The sequence below is a fragment of the Barbus barbus genome (genome assembly GCF_936440315.1).
Source record: "Barbus barbus genome assembly, chromosome: 41".
Lineage (NCBI taxonomy): Eukaryota > Metazoa > Chordata > Actinopteri > Cypriniformes > Cyprinidae > Barbus > Barbus barbus.
The window spans coordinates 26,924,842-26,944,052 of record NC_136719.1 but is presented as its reverse complement, the minus strand read 5'-3'; the positions used below and the strand labels follow the sequence as shown (position 1 = coordinate 26,944,052).

The 19,211-nt window shown below is 40.8% G+C and overlaps 2 protein-coding genes across 2 annotated transcripts; both read left to right on the top strand.

The window, feature by feature from the left end:
* The first annotated feature begins 2,506 nt into the window (after positions 1–2,506).
* On the top strand, positions 2,507–5,822 carry LOC306861031 (profilin-1-like). Its single transcript, XM_079403093.1, has 4 exons — positions 2,507–2,626; positions 2,704–2,851; positions 4,391–4,586; positions 5,278–5,822. The coding sequence occupies exons 2-4, from the start codon at positions 2,720–2,722 to the stop codon at positions 5,373–5,375; spliced, it is 426 nt and encodes a 141-aa protein (XP_079259219.1). The 5' UTR covers positions 2,507–2,626; positions 2,704–2,719; the 3' UTR covers positions 5,376–5,822.
* Positions 5,823–9,718: 3,896 nt separating this feature from the next.
* On the top strand, positions 9,719–15,272 carry LOC306861007 (beta-enolase-like). The gene is made up of 12 exons (XM_079403057.1): positions 9,719–9,834; positions 11,425–11,510; positions 11,685–11,780; positions 12,080–12,138; positions 12,392–12,461; positions 12,715–12,848; positions 13,202–13,424; positions 13,723–13,920; positions 14,045–14,246; positions 14,754–14,862; positions 14,965–15,023; positions 15,121–15,272. The coding sequence occupies exons 2-12, from the start codon at positions 11,426–11,428 to the stop codon at positions 15,185–15,187; spliced, it is 1,302 nt and encodes a 433-aa protein (XP_079259183.1). The 5' UTR covers positions 9,719–9,834; position 11,425; the 3' UTR covers positions 15,188–15,272.
* Positions 15,273–19,211: the final 3,939 nt, after the last annotated feature.

Below are 19,211 nucleotides of genomic sequence, written 5' to 3'. Positions count from 1 at the left end.
AGCTTATCAAAAGCTCTGGGCATTTTTAGTATTATTTTAGTGGTTTAGCTAAAATCCCATTGTATCGCTGATCAATCGCCTGAGTCTGGATAAACTCACAGATAACAATCCTCTGTGAGCGCGCCGGCCTCGAGTGCATCACACACACCCAGAGAAAAGAATCCTGTGTGTGTGTGTGTGTGTGTGTGTATTTGCCTGTATTATGCCTCGCAGGCATACATTCTCTTTTCAGTACATTAGTCAGCGTGTGTTCGCATGTTATGATAGAATCGTCTCACTCTGGGCTAACCAGTGAGAACATGAGCATGAATTCCACAGCTGCAGAATATTTGACGTCTAAACTCTGCAGTGTTTGCAAGGCTCAAATCTCCTTCATTAACATGCCTTTCTGTCCTCAGCCCAAAAAACAAATATTTTTTTTTTTTAGCATAAAGAAAATGAAACCTATTTTATTATAATTTGCATCTAAACATTTTAGTTTTGAGTGATTTTTTTGTCATTTTTGTTCTTCAGTTTTTAAAAAGTAAAAGTGGCTCCTAGCTAACAACATTCTCCGAATATTCTGATAAGGTTTTCTCAAAGTTACGAACAAACGTTCTTCTAGTAACATTAATAGAATGTTCCTTTAAAGTGGCATGGTCTTTAATAATGTTCTCAAAACGTTAGCCCAAAAACAATATTTTTAATTCTGAAAGAGTTGAATACATTCATTTAACGTTTTTAAATGTAACGGCTTATTCAGAGAACATTCACATGTAACGTTCCCGTCATGTTTGGAAAGTGATCAAATGGAATGTCCATGTAACGTTCAAGTAAAACAAACATTGTTTAAACATAAAAAATCAATGTTTTGAGTGTTCAGAAATAACGTTTTAATGGGAATGTTAGAAAAATGTTCTTAGAACATATTTTTGCTAGTTGGGTTCTTTTAGGTTCACTGGAAATAACCTTCCAGTGAACAGGTCTTAAAAGAACCTTCTTTTTTTTTCTTAGTAAAGAACATTTTAACAACCTTGGTGAAGGTTTTTGGGGAAGGCGTTTTTGGGTCTTTGTGAAACCATTGATTCCAATAAAGAACCTTTATTCTTACGAATGTTTTCATGAAAGAAACATGTTTAAAGCACCACTGCAATACAGCCATTTTGCTTCAGTTTCATGAAAATGTCACAGTGCAAAAATCATTGTTTCCTCTAGAAGTGCTATTTTAGTTTTCTTCTGAATCCAAGGTGAAGTTTGACTCATTCTTGATAGGTTTCCCAATTTGTGTAGCTTGCAAAATTGACTCTGCTGATGGTCCCGCCCCGTTCTCTCACATGGCACAATCTGATTGGTTCCTCCAGTGGTCATTTCTCATCTGGTCTGCACTGATTGGACACTGAGAGGATCTCCACAGCATCCTCTCACAGTCAGATACAGTAGTGGAATGAAGTTCAGTTGATCTCATTCAGGTAACTGATGCAGCTTGCAGATTCACAAACAGGATGTTGTGGTCACGTTCTGCTGTATTCAGCCGCCTCCTTTTCCTCTATCGCTCTGCCAAAGGCCAAACTCCAGCCTGACTCACGACAAACTCCAGATCAGCTCAGACTTTAAACTTGAACTCAGATTTAACTCAGAGTAAAGTTAAAATGATCTCGGACTGATTAGGAAGTGAAAACGTGTTCCAGGTTTGTTGTAATCAAGTGCGAAGCCAGATCGAATATGTGGAAGTGTGAATGAGATTTGAGAGCTGCCATTTTAGTCTGTTCCTCATTCAAATCTATCATATGACTTCAGATCACGACTGCTACGGTGTTTTTCATTTGTCATGTTATTTCTATGAAACATTCCAAACATCTCCTTTTGAATTTCTCAGTATATATGTGGGCTTGAAACAACCTTTGCATAAGTGCATCTTAAAATATATTCAACATCTACCACTAAGATGCATGTGCACACAATAAAAACCATTATTTGAATGACAGCGAGGACCTGGTTTTTCTGTGCATTTAGCAGTTATTTCATAAATCATAAATGCACTTAAATATATAATATACTACAGTGTGTATGTTTACTCTGGTCACTGCCCGGCTAAGAGGAACGTTCTCGAAACGTTGTGGCAATGTTTCCTTAAAGTTATGAACAAACGTTCTTGCAGCAACATTTATAGAACGTTTGTTCAACGTTTTCTGCTCTTTAATGTTTTCAAATCATTAGCATAAAAACTTTATTCATACATCATTTGTGGAATGTTTTTCCCGAAAACATTTTAGTTGGACGTTCGTCTAACATTTTTTTTTAAATTTCACTTTATTTCAGAACATTCCGTAATGTTTGCTAAACGATACAGTGGAGTGTTCCACTAACATTCACACAACCGAGGGAAACATTTATAAAACTAGACATCGGCTAACATTCTGAAATAACGTTCTTAGAACATATTTCTGCGGCCGGTTTGCAATGCAACTCAGTCCCTGCCTTCAGTCAGCTTTCGCCCTCAAATATAGAAATGAGTGTAACCTGCAGAAGAGCATCTGGAGTCTCGCGGTGCGGAAGTGGGCCGTGGGGCAGGGCGCGCGCTCCGCTGCATATAAACGCACGCGGACTTCCTCAAACTCAGTTTGCATCGGAGCAGAGACGCAGTCAGGTAACTCTCCTTCTCTTCTCGCTTTCCTCGAGCGGATGATGATGATGATGATGATGAAGTGTTTTCCCGCTCCTCAGATCTAAAGCAGCAGTCATGAGCTGGGACAGCTACATCAGCAGCCTGACCAAGAGCGAGTGGGTGGATGATGCGGTCATCCTCGGATGCACACCGGGGCAGGAATCCGTTTGGGCTGCAGCACCGGGCGGCTGGCTGAACCAAGTCACGGTACGACACTTACAGTGGAGTAAACCTGGCTGCGCTTGTTTTTATAAAAATACGACTCATTTGTTTGCGTTAAAAAACTATTTTTACTTACTTGTTCCTTCTTCCTCATTCAAAACTCGCCGCTAATCGGGATGCGCTCGCGTCTCCGCCGGTTATAACGGAGTTTGGCGTGAAGAGGCAAACTTTCTCAAAGTTTTAGGAAGGCAGGCCGCTGTGGTTTCCATTAGCTTCGCGATTTAGAGGAAATACCCGACGGTTTATTCTTTCTCGGTGAATTTCCTCTCAGCGATGGAGCGGAGTTCACTCTAGCGCTCCTTATTTGGTCACGCGCGCGTTCAAAGGCGGAAGCGAGCATCGGCGGGAGCGCGCGAGAGAGACATGGGCGGAAACGGGGGCGCGCTCTCGCTCTGACAGGTTGTATGTTCGCTATTAAATATTTAACTTGCAGAGAGTTACCGCTAGTGTGTCTAATATAAAGAAAAAAATAGTTTTGACTGCTGACTATTTCAACACTGTGCTTCCTGTCTCAAGTTCCTCTCACTAACTTTCATTCTGACATGATTGTGAGATATTAGTGTGTGAGTGTGTGTGTGTGTGTGTGTGAGTGTGTGTGTGTGTGTGTGCTTGTTTATGCTACATTGCAGGAACCAAATGTCCCCACAAGGATAGTAAAACATGAAATTCTTGACATTGCTGGTCCCCACGAGAGGAAAAAAAATGATTAAAAATAGTAAATGATGTTTATGTGAACGTGTAGAATGCAAACAGGTTTTCTGTAAGGGGTAGGTTTAGGGTTAGAGGGTAGAAAATATGGTTTGGTCAGTATGAAAGTAATAGAAGTCTATGGAAAGTCCCCACAATTCACAGAAAAACGTGTGTGTTTCCCTGTTCATGTCGTAACATGCAGGTCAGACTTTTAAAGAATTTAGAGATGCTGTCTGTCTCTCTCTCATTCATCTGACGGGAAGCGTTATCAAAACGTTGCGGCAAGGTTCTCTCAAAGTTACGAACAAACGGTCTTCGTTGGACGTTTTGAACATTCAGAATAAATGTCTTCATAACGTTATAGGAATGTTAATAAAACTTTCTCTTCGCTCTTCGCTGGCTCATACTGTGTCTGTGTTCCTGCGGTGATCTGGCGTGTTGGTTTTCAACATCCATTGAAAATGAACTAGTGAGGTGATTAAAACAGAACTAATGCACTTTCCCTTATACTTTCATGTATGTTTGAAGATAAATATTGATGTTGAAATAAAAACTCATAATTCGCTCAAAAGCCAAGTGGTTCGTCAAGCTGTGATTGTGATCTAGTTTGACTCTAAGACCCCTCTGGAGTAGATTCGGAGCACTGGAGGCTGCTTCACGGTCCGTGTGTGGAGCTGCAGATAGGCGTCGTCTTCAGAAACATGACTAAACATGAGGAGAATCTGAGCGCGTGCAAGGAGGGGCTCCGAATGCTTCTGCTAGTCTCAGCCTGTGTTTGCTGGACCATTATATCACCCACAATCCACACTCACCGTCTGTGTGTTTCTCCGTCAGGCGTCTGAGGTGCAGGCTATGATCGCCAGTGACCGCAGTACTCTGTTTGCCAATGGAATGACTGTGGCCGGCAGAAGGTGCGCGATTCTGAGAGACGCTCTGAATGTAGACGGCCAGAACACCATGGACATCAAGATGAAGACCTCAGATAAAGAGCCTGACCCTTTCTCCTTCACCATCGGCAGATCTCATAAAGGTGAAAATATAAAGTATATGTCAAGTGTGTGCACTATATGGCATTTGCTGAACTTAAATAAATGCAGATTGCAATTTTAATAATCGCTGTAGTAGTGATTAAAAATGAAATTATAGTAATGAGAATCACGATAAAAAAAATAAAAAGTCCAGATGCATTACAGTAATGAGAATGACATCTTTTATTTCATTATATATACAGTATATACAAGTTTAATATGTAAATAATTTAATTGATTTCATTTCAGTTTATAATACATTTATAATTTATGTTTAAATTATAAATTATGTTATAATGGGGTGAAATCCAAAAGTTATGTATGCATTTACATTTAAATTTTAGTTTATAGTGTATATTTTTAAAAATATAATTTAATTTCTTTACATAAGCCCTGGACATGTTTTTATATATTAAGTATATACAAATATTATTTGTAAATATATTAAAAATATTTAATTTATAATTCATTTACAATTTATATTTTCAAAATGTTATGCCATTTTTGACCTGGACTTGTTTTTATATACAAAGTATATACAAATATCATATGTAAATCTATTACAAATATTTAATTTGTTTCATTTAAATTTATAAGTGATTTTTAATTTAACCAATGTGAATATTTTTTTTTTTAAAATCTGACCTAGATGTTTGTGTGAGATTGACACTGTTATCTTTCTCTCTCTTTTAGCGATAATCATTGTTAAAGGTGTAAAAGATGCTCACGGAGGCAAGATCAATCCACTTGTCTTTGATATGACCACATACCTCAGGAAGATGAACATGTGAACAAGCCCCGCCCCCAGCCCTAATGACTCCGCCCACTTCTCCATGCTCTGCCACTTCACCTGTCAGCCGTCTGCAGGATCTGACCTGATCTCCATTCATAAAGCCAGAAGAACCGCTCCAAGACCAACCATACGCGTGCTTGAGAAGCCTCTCATCTTCATCATCATCATGGTTTTAACATTCCAGGAGCTGCAGAGCTCGGTTTCTTCTCCAGTCAGGCAGTGGAATGCAAACTCTAGTTAATATCAAACTCATTTATTGGTTTTATTATTAATTAATTGATTGATTTATGGTACTATAGTATTTTCTGTGTTTTGGACGGGCGGAGCGTCCAGTCAAACGGTTTTAGCATTTGTTTGTGTGATTGTCTGTATGAAATCCTGCTGAACAAAACAGAGAAATCTGACTGTTAGATGGCAAATAAAGAGAGAATGAGTTTGTACGGAGCAGCTCCTGTGCATGTCTTCCTGGGGACGTGAACTAAACGTCACTTTACAGCTGAAATTAGTGAGGGACTGAGTTCAGTTTCAATATTTCTTGCACGGTTCGCTTGATTTTTGTCAAAAAGAAATGCCACTTTAGAGTTATTTTAGTATTTTTAAAATATTATGTTTCATTTTTATTTTATGTGATTTGGTAATGTTTTTAAATATTACTATTTAGGTTTAACTTATTTTTATTTAAAATAAGTTTAAATATTTTAATTTAATTTTTAAACATTTAATTTAGCAGTCAAGAGTAGATTTCTGATTTTGTAAAACGGTTTTTCATCTAACATTTATATTTTACATTATTTAAGCTTCATATTAAATATTAAAGACGTTTTTAATAGTTTTATGTTTTAGTTAAGGTAGACAGCCCTGTTTTAAACACACAGAGACACACACAGAGACACGCACACACACAGAGACACGCACACACACAGAGACACGCACACACACACACAGAGACACGCACACACACACACAGAGACACGCACACACACACACAGAGACACGCACACACACACACAGAGACGCACACACACACACACACAGAGACACGCACACACACACACAGAGACACGCACACACACACACAGAGACACGCACACACACACACAGAGACACACACACACACAGAGACACGCACACACACAGAGACACGCACACACACACACAGAGACAAGCACACACACACACAGAGACACGCACACACACAGAGACACGCACACACACACACACAGAGACACGCACACACACACACAGAGACACGCACACACACAGAGACACGCACACACACACACAGAGACACGCACACACACACACAGAGACACGCACACACACACACACACACAGAGACACGCACACACACACACAGAGACACGCACACACACACACAGAGACACGCACACACACACACACAGAGACACGCACACACACACACAGAGACACGCACACACACACACAGAGACACACACACACACAGAGACACGCACACACACACACAGAGACACGCACACACACACACAGAGACACGCACACACACACACAGAGACACACACACACACAGAGACACGCACACACACACACAGAGACACGCACACACACACACAGAGACACGCACACACACAGAGACACGCACACACACACACACAGAGACACGCACACACACACACAGAGACACGCACACACACACACAGACACGCACACACACACACACAGAGACACGCACACACACAGAGACACACACACACAGAGACACGCACACACACACACACACACACACACACAGAGACACACACACACACAGAGACACACACACACACAGAGACACACACACAGAGACACACACACAGAGACACACACACAGAGACACACACACAGAGACACGCACACACACACTTAATCACAGCACTCCACTCGAGAGCTCATTACAATATTCAGCGGCTGATGCGTGCAAAAGCATGTCAGCCAATCACAGGCTGTCTTACTCTTTCTCTTCCAGTAAAGGTTTTGCGTTCTCAGCACACTTGAGTGAACGAGACGCACCTTCTTCAGGACACTTTCAATGAAGCACCAGCAGAAAGACTGTCACAGTCAGAATGAGTGTATCTGATTTCACCAGTTTCTATTAAGAGTTAAAACAGAAATGATTATGTGAGCTTTCCATTGTTCTTGAATAATAGAAGTGAAACTGATGAAAACGTCAAATTTATTGATATAAACGCACAACCTAACAAAACATGACCGATGCAATCCAGCAAACACTGGCCTTCATTCAGCAGATGCTTTTATCCACGTGTCTCTGTAAAGAGGCAGTAATGCGAGACACATTAACACTGCTGTGAAGGAATAGTGCTGTAAGAGAGGAAACAGGAAGTTCTGCTTGTGACACACACAGACACGAGATCTGTGACAAAGATTGACACACACACACACACACACACACACACAGTGCAGCGCCATCATGTGGCAGTGATGTGTGACAGCAGCTCAGTCTCTTCTGAATGTTGTTTGTTTGCTGAGAGATTTGAGTATTTCATTCAAATAATCAGCTCAACCTCTTACTGTGACTGCTTTGCATGCGCTGTGTTGAGTTAGTGCAGAATTACCAGCAGATAATGCATTTAAACATGCTTAAAGGCGTTTATGCTATTTTGTTCTCTCAGCTAACAGGAAACGTTCTCAGAAAGATCAATGCATCGGAACGTTTTAGAATGCAAGAATGTGTCGCAGAACATTCAGAGCAGAAACAGGCACAACACAAATAAAAGACACGGACAAACATTGTACGCAGCAGTCGAAATTTTGTTTTTGGCACAAATGTACCTCCATACAATGAATGTCCGGCATTGTGAATCTGTGGATATCCTGCTGCTCCGAGACAACACAAGTGTCTCTCAAGATAGTGAAACTAATTTTAGCCTTGTGCTAAAGGGTAGAGAGGGAGAAACACAGGGAAAGAGCGGCGTGTGATCATCATAGGTGCCCTTTAGGTCCGAACTCACTCTCACATTTCCCTCTTTTTTCAACCCTGACCTTTCATTCAGGTCCGGAGCTCGACGAGGGACAGTCTGAGTGTTTCCAAACCTCGGCTGAGAGGAAAAGATGTCCATGAAGATTCAAGGCCTGTCCTGAACGACGTCAGGCTTCAGAGAGGCAACACATCATTTAGGACAGAGCCGCAGATACTAGTGCAAAATATCAATCAGATCGACAGCATATTTAACAAAACACTGGGAATTTATGTAAAAATATAAGGAAAAGCATTTTAAAATGATTTACACAGAAACTTGTCTTGTGTTTCATTATCCCTGATCCCTTCTGTCTATAAACATCTGACTCAAGATCTAGAACATATTCATTCAATGATATCACATTCATACTGCATTCATATTTCATGCAGAGATATCATACAGCACATTTCCATACAGATTTTTAAAATATATGCTAAATATATGTTGTAAACATATATTATTTAAATTGAAATTATACCAAAATATATTTCAAAATACATTTCATGGGCAAGAAAATACATTTCCAATCTTATAGTAGCATGTGGTTGGAATAGCTTACTAGAGATCAAAACTAGATTTATGATGATTTGATGTCTAATTTATATATTGCAATAAATGGAAATATATGCATAAATATATTTTGAAAAATATTTTTAATTGATATTATATTTTTTATTATTTTATTTGAACTTTTTTATTGCTGCATGATTTTTTGTTGTTGTTGTTGTTTGTTTGTTTGTTTGTTGTTTGACAGCAAAAAAGGCATGAGACATGATGACCTCTTGACCTCCAGATCACAGGTCATCACAATCAAACAGACCTTTTTTTAAAGGAGACTTTTTGCAGCATGCAGTGATATACTAATTTGCTCATTTTCAGTATGCATTGAATACCCAGCCAGGCCACCTAATATATTGACTAAAATTTGCAGTGTATAGAAAAAAGTGACATTTATAGTTACAAACTGCATACTATTTAACATTATTTACATAAAAGGCACTTACTGTAAATACTCTTCAGTATGCATTAAGCAGTATGCTAGCATTCCAGTCCAAACACATCTAGAGTCAGTGATTCTTAACTTCAAAATACTAAGATTGATCTGCTGGACTGTCAAACACTGGCACTGCACTGCATTAGCGGCTTGATTTAATGCATTCAGCCGGATGTGTGTGTGTGTGTGTGTGTGTGTTCTGGTTCCATCTTGTTTATAAGGCGAGTCTAGTGGCTAGTTATGATGGCATTTACATTTGATAACTTTGTTGCAATATAAACCATCAGAGATGTGGGCGTGTACTAAAACGCTGTACAGGTTTGGAGTTTGTAGACGCTCCCTAAGGATCTTCCCATATACGGGGGACGTTGTTTAGAGACCGTCTATAAATTGCGTCGCTGAGGTCGGAACGCGCACTCACGCCCCTGTTAAACACCGAGATCGACGCCGACCCGACGCTCCCGCAGGTAATCACGGAAATCCGCACGCGTTTCACTACAACTCTGTGTTTTTCACGTTTGAGTGTTGCTGGCACTTTCTTCTGCGGTATTAAGCTCTGCTGGAGCGAGTTGAACTCTAGTGTGGAACTGATCTGAGTTCTGCTGCTGAATGCGTCTTCTGATCCGGGGTCTGCAGAACCTCCAGAGCTCTGTGTATGTGTGTTGTGTGTGTGTGTGTGTGTGTGTGTGTTGTGTGTGTGTGTGTGTGAGTGTGTGTGATAAGAACGGATTTAACACGCAACGCCTCAAAGGTTCTGAAGTAAACTGAATGACCTTCACGCTTCCGGTGGAACATCACAGAATATTCGGTCAAATATTAACCACCGCTCACAAACATTACGGTTAAACTTATAAAAACACTTGTATAGGGATCATAAACAGCGTGCATTACATTTAAAAACGAAATTCAAATGTGACCGTGCAAAGATTTAATTCACTAAATAGTTATTATTAAAAAAAGTTAAGGCGCTCGGGCTAAAGTCCGCACGCGCTCAGAGTCCGTTATTATTGCGTCATAATGCGAGTTATTTAATAACTGATTGTTGCGTTAACGTGCACGCGCAGTATTGGCACTGTAGGGTCACGCGCCGCTCGTTCGTGGGCAGATGCTGTGTTGTGATTGGTGATTGATGTTCGGTGATTGACTGCTAGTGTTCGTACAAAAGCTGAAAAAGTTGCGAAATTGTGATGCAAGTCTGTAAAATGCAAGACAATAAATGCCTAATATGCTACCTAATGTTCAAAAATGGAAACTTGCTTTAGCAATCTCTGGAATATGAAAAATCATTAAATCGGTCGAAAGTTTCTGAACCCTAAAGATCAGCTTTGCATGTCTGTCAGTGAAAAGTTACATTTGCGTTCTATATCTGGCAGAAAGCTGCAAAAACGTGCATTTTTCTTTTATTAATAATTAGCTTTAAATATAACGTAACTTTACGCTCATGAGGATCTGATGCAGATTATTAATGAACTAAATAGTATGAAGTGAAATATACGGTGTAGTGCCTTCTGTACTGTTACAGTGGAGTACAGTTGCTCATGCAAAGGTCAGAATGTTGAACACAAAGGTCAGGGTTCAGCAAGGCTTAGTAAAGGTCATAACGTTGTCGAGGTATGAACGCACACACACACACACACACAGACACACACACACACATAGAGGTCTTTTCTGTCTTCTGCTGTAGCTGCTCTATTAATAGAGAAACCTCAGACTGTATCTGTGTCAGACAGCTGAAGTGTGTACGGTTGTTGGGTTTTTTTTCTTTTTTTATGGTTTGTGCAGCTGTTTTTTTAATCCCAATAATCTTTTATTCATGACCGTTTTTGGTATATAAAATTATTGCCAAAGCTTGCTGACATTTGTTTTTAGATCTGGAGTCTGAACAAACACACAAATCAGGACATAATTCAGTGAGTCCAGCAGTAATTGTTCTCAGTCAAAATTTGTAGCCAAAAATGACCAATCATAGGAAATTAATAGGACCTTAATGCAGAAGCTGGGCTCTTACTGTTCCTGGTCAAAAGCCAAAAGCTAATGTGTTTGTCTGTCTCTCTCAGGATGTCCATCAGTAAGATCCACGCTCGTGAAATCCTCGACTCCAGAGGAAACCCCACTGTCGAGGTGGATCTGTACACGGCTAAAGGTACACACACACACACACACACACACACACACACACATATTCAGTCTGACTGTCTGTCAGCCCTAGTGACGGCTCCAAAATTAAACTTTTATACCATACTTTGAGTCATTATTCAGAGTTTGTCTTGAGGAAACGTTCCTTCTCTAGCTTGTAACTGATTGATTTTGTTTCCAGGTCGTTTCCGGGCAGCTGTTCCCAGCGGTGCTTCCACTGGAGTTCATGAGGCTCTGGAGCTCCGAGACGGAGACAAGACACGCTACCTGGGCAAAGGTACGTCTGCCTAACACACACCTATCATTGCACGCACTCAAATCAGTTCAGTTAGCTTTATTAGCATGACAAGCACATTTTGCCAAAGCTTGCATAGGAGAAGAGAACATGTATAACAGTGTAATTTGGAACCATATAGCAATTAAAATAACATTTGAAAAAGTAATTAATTGACATTAAAAACGTATAGATACACATGATATAGTAAAGGTTGTGTAACAAGATTATTTATGCATTTCACTCATTTTTACTCCCTCACGCCTATCATTACACGGTCAAATCATCCATGTGTGTTTAAGGTACCCAGAAGGCCGTGGACCATGTGAACAAAGAGATTGCTCCCAAACTGATTGAGAAGGTGAGATCATAGACTGATCATAAAGAGATTATGTGGTGGTATTATTATTAAAGTTGCTAGCTGAATTACCCAATATCTCAGCTGTAGTAGCCGTTTATTATAATCATAATTTTAGCATTTTTGTCATTGATTGTCAGTATAGTATTTAACACATGCAAGATCTTATTAATCAAACTAATGAAATCCCCCCCCCATAAACCTGGTAAGCCATATTAATGTATCGGACTCCTCTCGTCCTTGTGTCTGTAAACAGAAGTTCAGCGCCGTCGATCAGGAGAAGATTGACAAGTTCATGCTGGAACTCGATGGAACTGAGAACAAATGTAATGCAACACACACCGCTATCTTTCTAAAATAACTTCCTGTAGCTCAAACAGTAGATCATGGTGGTTGCAATGTCAAAATCACTGATATAAATGTTTATATATTGAAGGCTAGTAAGTTTCTTTGGAAAAGTGTCTGTCAAATGCATGAATGTATTGATAAAGGCTCCAGACGAATGGAAAACATCTCTGCAGATTGGGAATAAGAAACGCAGCATTTCTGAATCGTATCTGCTTGTCTCCTGTCGCGCAGCTAAGTTTGGTGCTAATGCAATCCTGGGTGTGAGTCTGGCTGTGTGCAAGGCGGGCGCTGCTGAGAAGGGTGTTCCTCTGTACCGCCACATCGCCGACCTCGCCGGAAACAAAGACGTGATCCTGCCGGTTCCTGTACGTGTGCTGCTCCTCTCATCCACCGCTCCTCCTCTCACCCGCCCCTCTTCCTCCGCCTCCACCTCCTCTCACCCGCCCCTCTTCCTCCGCCTCCACCTCCTCTCACCCGCCCCTCTTCCTCCGCCTCCTCCTCTCACCCGCCCCTCTTCCTCCGCCTCCTCCTCCTCTCACCCGCCCCTCTTCCTCCTCCTCCTCCTCTCACCCGCCCCTCTTCCTCCTCCTCCTCCTCCTCTCACCCGCCCCTCTTCCTCCTCCTCCTCCTCTCACCCGCCCCTCTTCCTCCTCCGCCGCCTCCTCCTCCTCCTCTCGCCCACGCCTTCACTCACCTCTCATCTCTCTCTCTCACGCAGGCCTTCAACGTCATCAATGGTGGCTCTCACGCTGGGAACAAGCTGGCCATGCAGGAGTTCATGATCCTGCCGGTCGGAGCCAAGAACTTCCACGAGGCCATGAGGATTGGTGCCGAGGTCTACCACAACCTCAAGAATGTCATCAAGGCCAAATACGGCAAAGATGCCACTAATGTGGGAGACGAGGGTGGATTCGCACCCAACATCCTCGAGAACAACGAGGGTATGGCACTTGATCTGTAGCTCATTTAAAAAAAACGGGAATGAAGAATCTTATATTTGAGTTTAAAAACTTAAAACTGAAATAATAATTGAAGAATTTAGCTCATTGTACTAAAATAAGTAAAGCTGAAAATAAAAGTGAAACTGTAGAAATAAAACTGAAATAAAATATATATATATAATTTTTTTTTTTTTGAACTACTTAATAACAAACACAAAAAAATTACTAAAACATTAACATTAAAACTGCGACTATAAAACCTCTGTTTGCTGATGACTGATCGTCTGTGGTTCTGTAGCTCTGGAGCTGCTGAAATCTGCCATCGAGAAGGCCGGCTATCCTGACAAGATCATCATCGGCATGGATGTCGCTGCGTCTGAGTTCTTCAGGAACGGCAAATACGACCTGGACTTCAAATCACCCGACGACCCCAAGCGCCACATCACCGGAGACCAGCTGGGAGACCTGTACAAGAGCTTCATCAAGAACTACCCAGGTTCTCTCACTCTCACTCTCACTCTCACTCTCACTCTCACTCTCTCTCACACACACACACACACAGAGCCGGTTTGTGCAGGATCAGCCCTGTTCACTTGTGTCTGCTCTGGTTCTGATTTCAGTCCAGTCCATCGAGGATCCGTTCGATCAGGATGACTGGGAGAACTGGACTAAGTTCACGGGGTCAGTGGATATCCAGGTGGTGGGAGACGATCTGACCGTCACCAACCCCAAACGCATCCAGCAGGCCTGTGAGAAGAAGGCCTGCAACTGCCTGCTGCTCAAGGTCAACCAGATCGGCTCCGTCACCGAGTCCATCCAGGCGTGAGTGTTACACTAATTCTGATATTTGCCATTTTTCATCTTATAGATTCCTTTTTTTTTTTTTTTCTTCTTTAAGGCTCTATGAAGGCTCATTCTTCACATGCGGTTTTAATATTTCTAAGTTCTGTTTTAATGGTTACATTTTAGTAATCAAAAACCATGTTCAATCAATTGAAATCACAATTCTTAACAAGTTATTAAAAGTGAAAAAACTAATTAGACCCTTATGAAATGGTTTTATATTTTCTGGATTCTATTTTAATGGTTCAATTCAGTTTTAATGTCTAATCGGTTGAATTCATAAAACTGTTTATTTTACAATAATGGGACCCTATGAAATATTTTTTCAAAGATGTTGTCTGATTTTATTTATCTGCGTTTATGATTTAATTAAACATTATTAGTTTTAATGTACTCAAATGAAAATGTAACCTTGTCTTTTTTTTTTCTTTTTTTTTTTTTTTTTTTTTTTAATTCCTAAAACTAAAACATTGTCTCTCTGTGTAGTTGTAAGCTGGCTCAGTCTAACGGCTGGGGTGTGATGGTCAGCCATCGCTCCGGTGAGACGGAGGACACCTTCATCGCTGACCTGGTGGTCGGTCTCTGCACAGGACAGGTACCCATCATGCATCATGCTGTATCTGTGCTCAGAATTAATGCTCTTTCAGTGCAGTTCAATGAGAATCAGTCACACTAACCCCAGTTCTGATGTGATCAGATCAAGACCGGCGCCCCCTGCAGATCAGAGCGCTTGGCGAAGTACAATCAGCTGATGAGGTCAGTAGTGACATCATGCCATCACAAATCAGCCGTCCAATCAGAGTGTGCCAAACCCTCACCTGTGTGTGTGTGTGTGTGTGTGTGTGTTCCGCAGGATCGAGGAGGAGCTCGGAGACAAGGCCAAGTTCGCAGGCAAAGACTTCCGCCACCCCAAACTCTGAAGCGGCACTGCAGGTCCTCTGATCTACTTAATTTTTTTTTTTTTTTTTTTTTTTTGACATGAGAACAAAATAAAACAATGGAAAGAAATGATGTGTCTGTGCCTTTATTCACGTGCTGTGACCAATCAGAGCACGCTCCACGGTGTTCTGTAAAATCACTCAAGCACTGCACTGTACTGTTAGTTCTTCCTGTAAATCATTGATTCCTAAACCGGTTTAAGATTCAGGTAATATTTTGATCTTTTATCCACACATTCGCATGTTCACGGTACTTTAATATTGGTTTATGAACACATGGCATGCAAACAAATAAATGCAGGATTATTATAGTTGAGTGAAACTGAAACATGAACTGATATTAATGCATGAAGTTTTCTTTCAGCTAGTTGGCAAGCCAGCATTTCTCGTTTTCATTTTGTTGAACTTGTACTAAAATAACTAAGTAAAACTATAGGCATAAAGATTAAAACAATTACACTTTAATTAAAATACAATGTGTAATATGCTTTAATTCAAATATTGTATAATAAACTATGATTAAGTTGTAAAACAGACTATTAGAGTTTCCCCAGAAAATACTATCAGTTCTTCAGAATTGCGTGTTTAATACGAGTTACTGAATGATTCTGTAATTATGAAGTTTATTAGCAATTTGTGAAAACTGTTGCCAAGTAAATCCTAAATTATTTTTATTAATTTTACTTTACAAATTGTACACTTAATTTCACATTTAAGTGTTTTTTTTTTTTTTTTTTTTTTTTTTTTTAATAAACCCCATTAGGACAGTAAACGTTTTCAGCAAAACTTTGACCACCACTATTATGAATCTTATCGTGAACATTTATTATTAAATGTCAGTTATATTACAGCCAATGAAGATAACAGCAGTCATTCCAACATATTATAGAAAAATATTATACAGACTACAATATGTAACACATGAGAACATACAATAAATAAAATATAGACCTAGTACGTTTTGCTTAATTTTTCAACCCAAGTAGTAACTCAATAGGTTTCATCTGAAATAACCAGAAATTGGGTTTTCTTTTACGCCCATTTCTGTTTATGTATATGGCACTTCCCCATAATCAAACAACGATAAAGCTTTCTTAACTATAAAGGTCACATTTGGTGGTAATCTTTCTCTATTAAAATAGAAAAATACATCTTTTTCAGAAAAATAAACTTTCATGTCTAAATATTTACAAAGCAGGCCTTCCAAATCTATCCAAAACATTTGACTGTAAATGCAATGAAATAAGTGGACAGCATCCTCCCTCTGCTCCACAGAAATCACAGCGATCATCTACATCAGTGTGAAACTGAAGGATCATCTACATCAGTGCGGAACTGAAGGATCATCTACATCAGTGTGGAACTGAAGGATCATCTTCATCAGTGTGAAACTGAAGGATCATCTACATCAGTGCGGAACTGAAGGATCATCTACATCAGTGTGGAACTGAAGGATCGTCTTCATCAGTGTGGAACTGAAGGATCATCTACATCAGTGCGGAACCGAAGGAACATCTACATCAGTGTGGAACTGAAGGATCATCTACATCAGTGTGGAACCGAAGGAACATCTACATCAGTGCGGAACCGAAGGAACATCTACATCAGTGTGGAACTGAAGGATCATCTACATCAGTGCGGAACTGAAGGATCATCTACATCAGTGCGGAACTGAAGGATCATCTACATCAGTGTGAAACTGAAGGATCATCTACATCAGTGCGGAACTGAAGGATCATCTACATCAGTGTGGAACTGAAGGATCATCTACATCAGTGTGAAACTGAAGGATCATCTACATCAGTGTGGAACTGAAGGATCATCTTCATCAGTGTGAAACTGAAGGATCATCTACATCAGTGCGGAACTGAAGGATCATCTACATCAGTGCGGAACTGAAGGATCATCTACATCAGTGTGGAACTGAAGGATCATCTACATCAGTGTGGAACTGAAGGATCATCTACATCAGTGTGGAACTGAAGGATCATCTACATCAGTGCGGAACTGAAGGATCGTCTACATCAGTGTGGAACTGAAGGATCATCTTCATCAGTGTGAAACTGAAGGATCATCTACATCAGTGCGGAACTGAAGGATCATCTACATCAGTGCGGAACTGAAGGATCATCTACATCAGTGTGGAACTGAAGGATCATCTACATCAGTGTGGAACTGAAGGATCATCTACATCAGTGCGGAACTGAAGGATCATCTACATCAGTGTGGAACTGAAGGATCATCTACATCAGTGCGGAACCGAAGGAACATCTACATCAGTGTGGAACTGAAGGATCATCTACATCAGTGTGGAACCGAAGGAACATCTACATCAGTGCGGAACCGAAGGATCATCTACATCAGTGTGGAACTGAAGGATCGTCTACATCAGTGTGGAACCGAAGGATCATCTTCATCAGTGCGGAACTGAAGGATCATCTACATCAGTGTGGAACTGAAGGATCATCTACATCAGTGTGGAACTGATCGAACTGAAGGATCATCTACATCAGTGTGGAACTGAAGGATCATCTACATCAGTGTGGAACTGAAGGATCATCTACATCAGTGTGGAACTGAAGGATCATCTACATCAGTGTGGAACTGAAGGATCATCTACATCAGTGTGGAACTGAAGGATCATCTACATCAGTGTGGAACTGAAGGATCATCTACATCAGTGTGGAACTGAAGGATCATCTACATCAGTGTGGAACTGAAGGATCGTCTACATCAGTGCGGAACTGAAGGATCATCTACATCAGTGCGGAACTGAAGGATCGTCTACATCAGTGCGGAACTGAAGGATCATCTACATCAGTGTGGAACTGAAGGATCGTCTACATCAGTGTGGAACTGAAGGATCATCTACATCAGTGCGGAACTGAAGGATCGTCTACATCAGTGCGGAACTGAAGGATCATCTACATCAGTGTGGAACTGAAGGATCGTCTACATCAGTGTGGAACTGATCGAACTGAAGGATCATCTACATCAGTGTGGAACTGAAGGATCATCTACATCAGTGTGGAACTGAAGGATCGTCTACATCAGTGTGGAACTGAAGGATCATCTTCATCAGTGTGAAACTGAAGGATCGTCTACATCAGTGTGGAACTGAAGGATCGTCTTCATCAGTGTGAAACTGAAGGATCATCTACATCAGTGCGGAACTGAAGGATCGTCTACATCAGTGCGGAACTGAAGGATCATCTACATCAGTGCGGAACTGAAGGATCGTCTACATCAGTGTGGAACTGAAGGATCATCTTCATCAGTGTGAAACTGAAGGATCATCTACATCAGTGCGGAACTGAAGGATCATCTACATCAGTGCGGAACTGAAGGATCATCTACATCAGTGCGAAACTGAAGGATCATCTACATCAGTGCGGAACTGAAGGATCATCTACATCAGTGTGAAACTGAAGGATCATCTACATCAGTGTGGAACTGAAGGATCATCTACATCAGTGCGAAACTGAAGGATCATCTACATCAGTGCGGAACTGAAGGATCATCTACATCAGTGCGAAACTGAAGGATCATCTACATCAGTGCGGAACTGAAGGATCATCTACATCAGTGTGGAACTGAAGGATCGTCTTCATCAGTGTGAAACTGAAGGATCATCTACATCAGTGTGGAACTGAAGGATCATCTACATCAGTGTGGAACTGAAGGATCGTCTACATCAGTGTGGAACTGAAGGATCATCTTCATCAGTGTGAAACTGAAGGATCATCTACATCAGTGCGGAACATCTACATCAGTGCGGAACTGAAGTATCATCTACATCAGTGCGGAACTGAAGTATCGTCTACATCAGTGCGGAACTGAAGTATCGTCTACATCAGTGCGGAACTGAAGTATCGTCTACATCAGTGCGGAACTGAAGGATCATCTACATCAGTGTGGAACTGAAGGAACAGTGCTTTAGCAGGGTACACCAGGTGAAGTATTTTAAAATGTACTTCTCTCACCTTATTTTTAGGCAGCAACCATG

Coding starts and splice junctions, on each gene's coding strand:
- LOC306861031 (XM_079403093.1), top strand. CDS start 2,720: ATGAGCTGGGACAGCTACATCAGCAGCCTGACCAAGAGCGAGTGGGTG. Junction 2,852..4,390: donor GCTGGCTGAACCAAGTCACG/GTACGACACTTA, acceptor TTTCTCCGTCAG/GCGTCTGAGGTGCAGGCTAT. Junction 4,587..5,277: donor CATCGGCAGATCTCATAAAG/GTGAAAATATAA, acceptor TCTCTCTTTTAG/CGATAATCATTGTTAAAGGT.
- LOC306861007 (XM_079403057.1), top strand. CDS start 11,426: ATGTCCATCAGTAAGATCCACGCTCGTGAAATCCTCGACTCCAGAGGA. Junction 12,849..13,201: donor ACGTGATCCTGCCGGTTCCT/GTACGTGTGCTG, acceptor TCTCTCACGCAG/GCCTTCAACGTCATCAATGG. Junction 14,247..14,753: donor GTCACCGAGTCCATCCAGGC/GTGAGTGTTACA, acceptor CTCTCTGTGTAG/TTGTAAGCTGGCTCAGTCTA.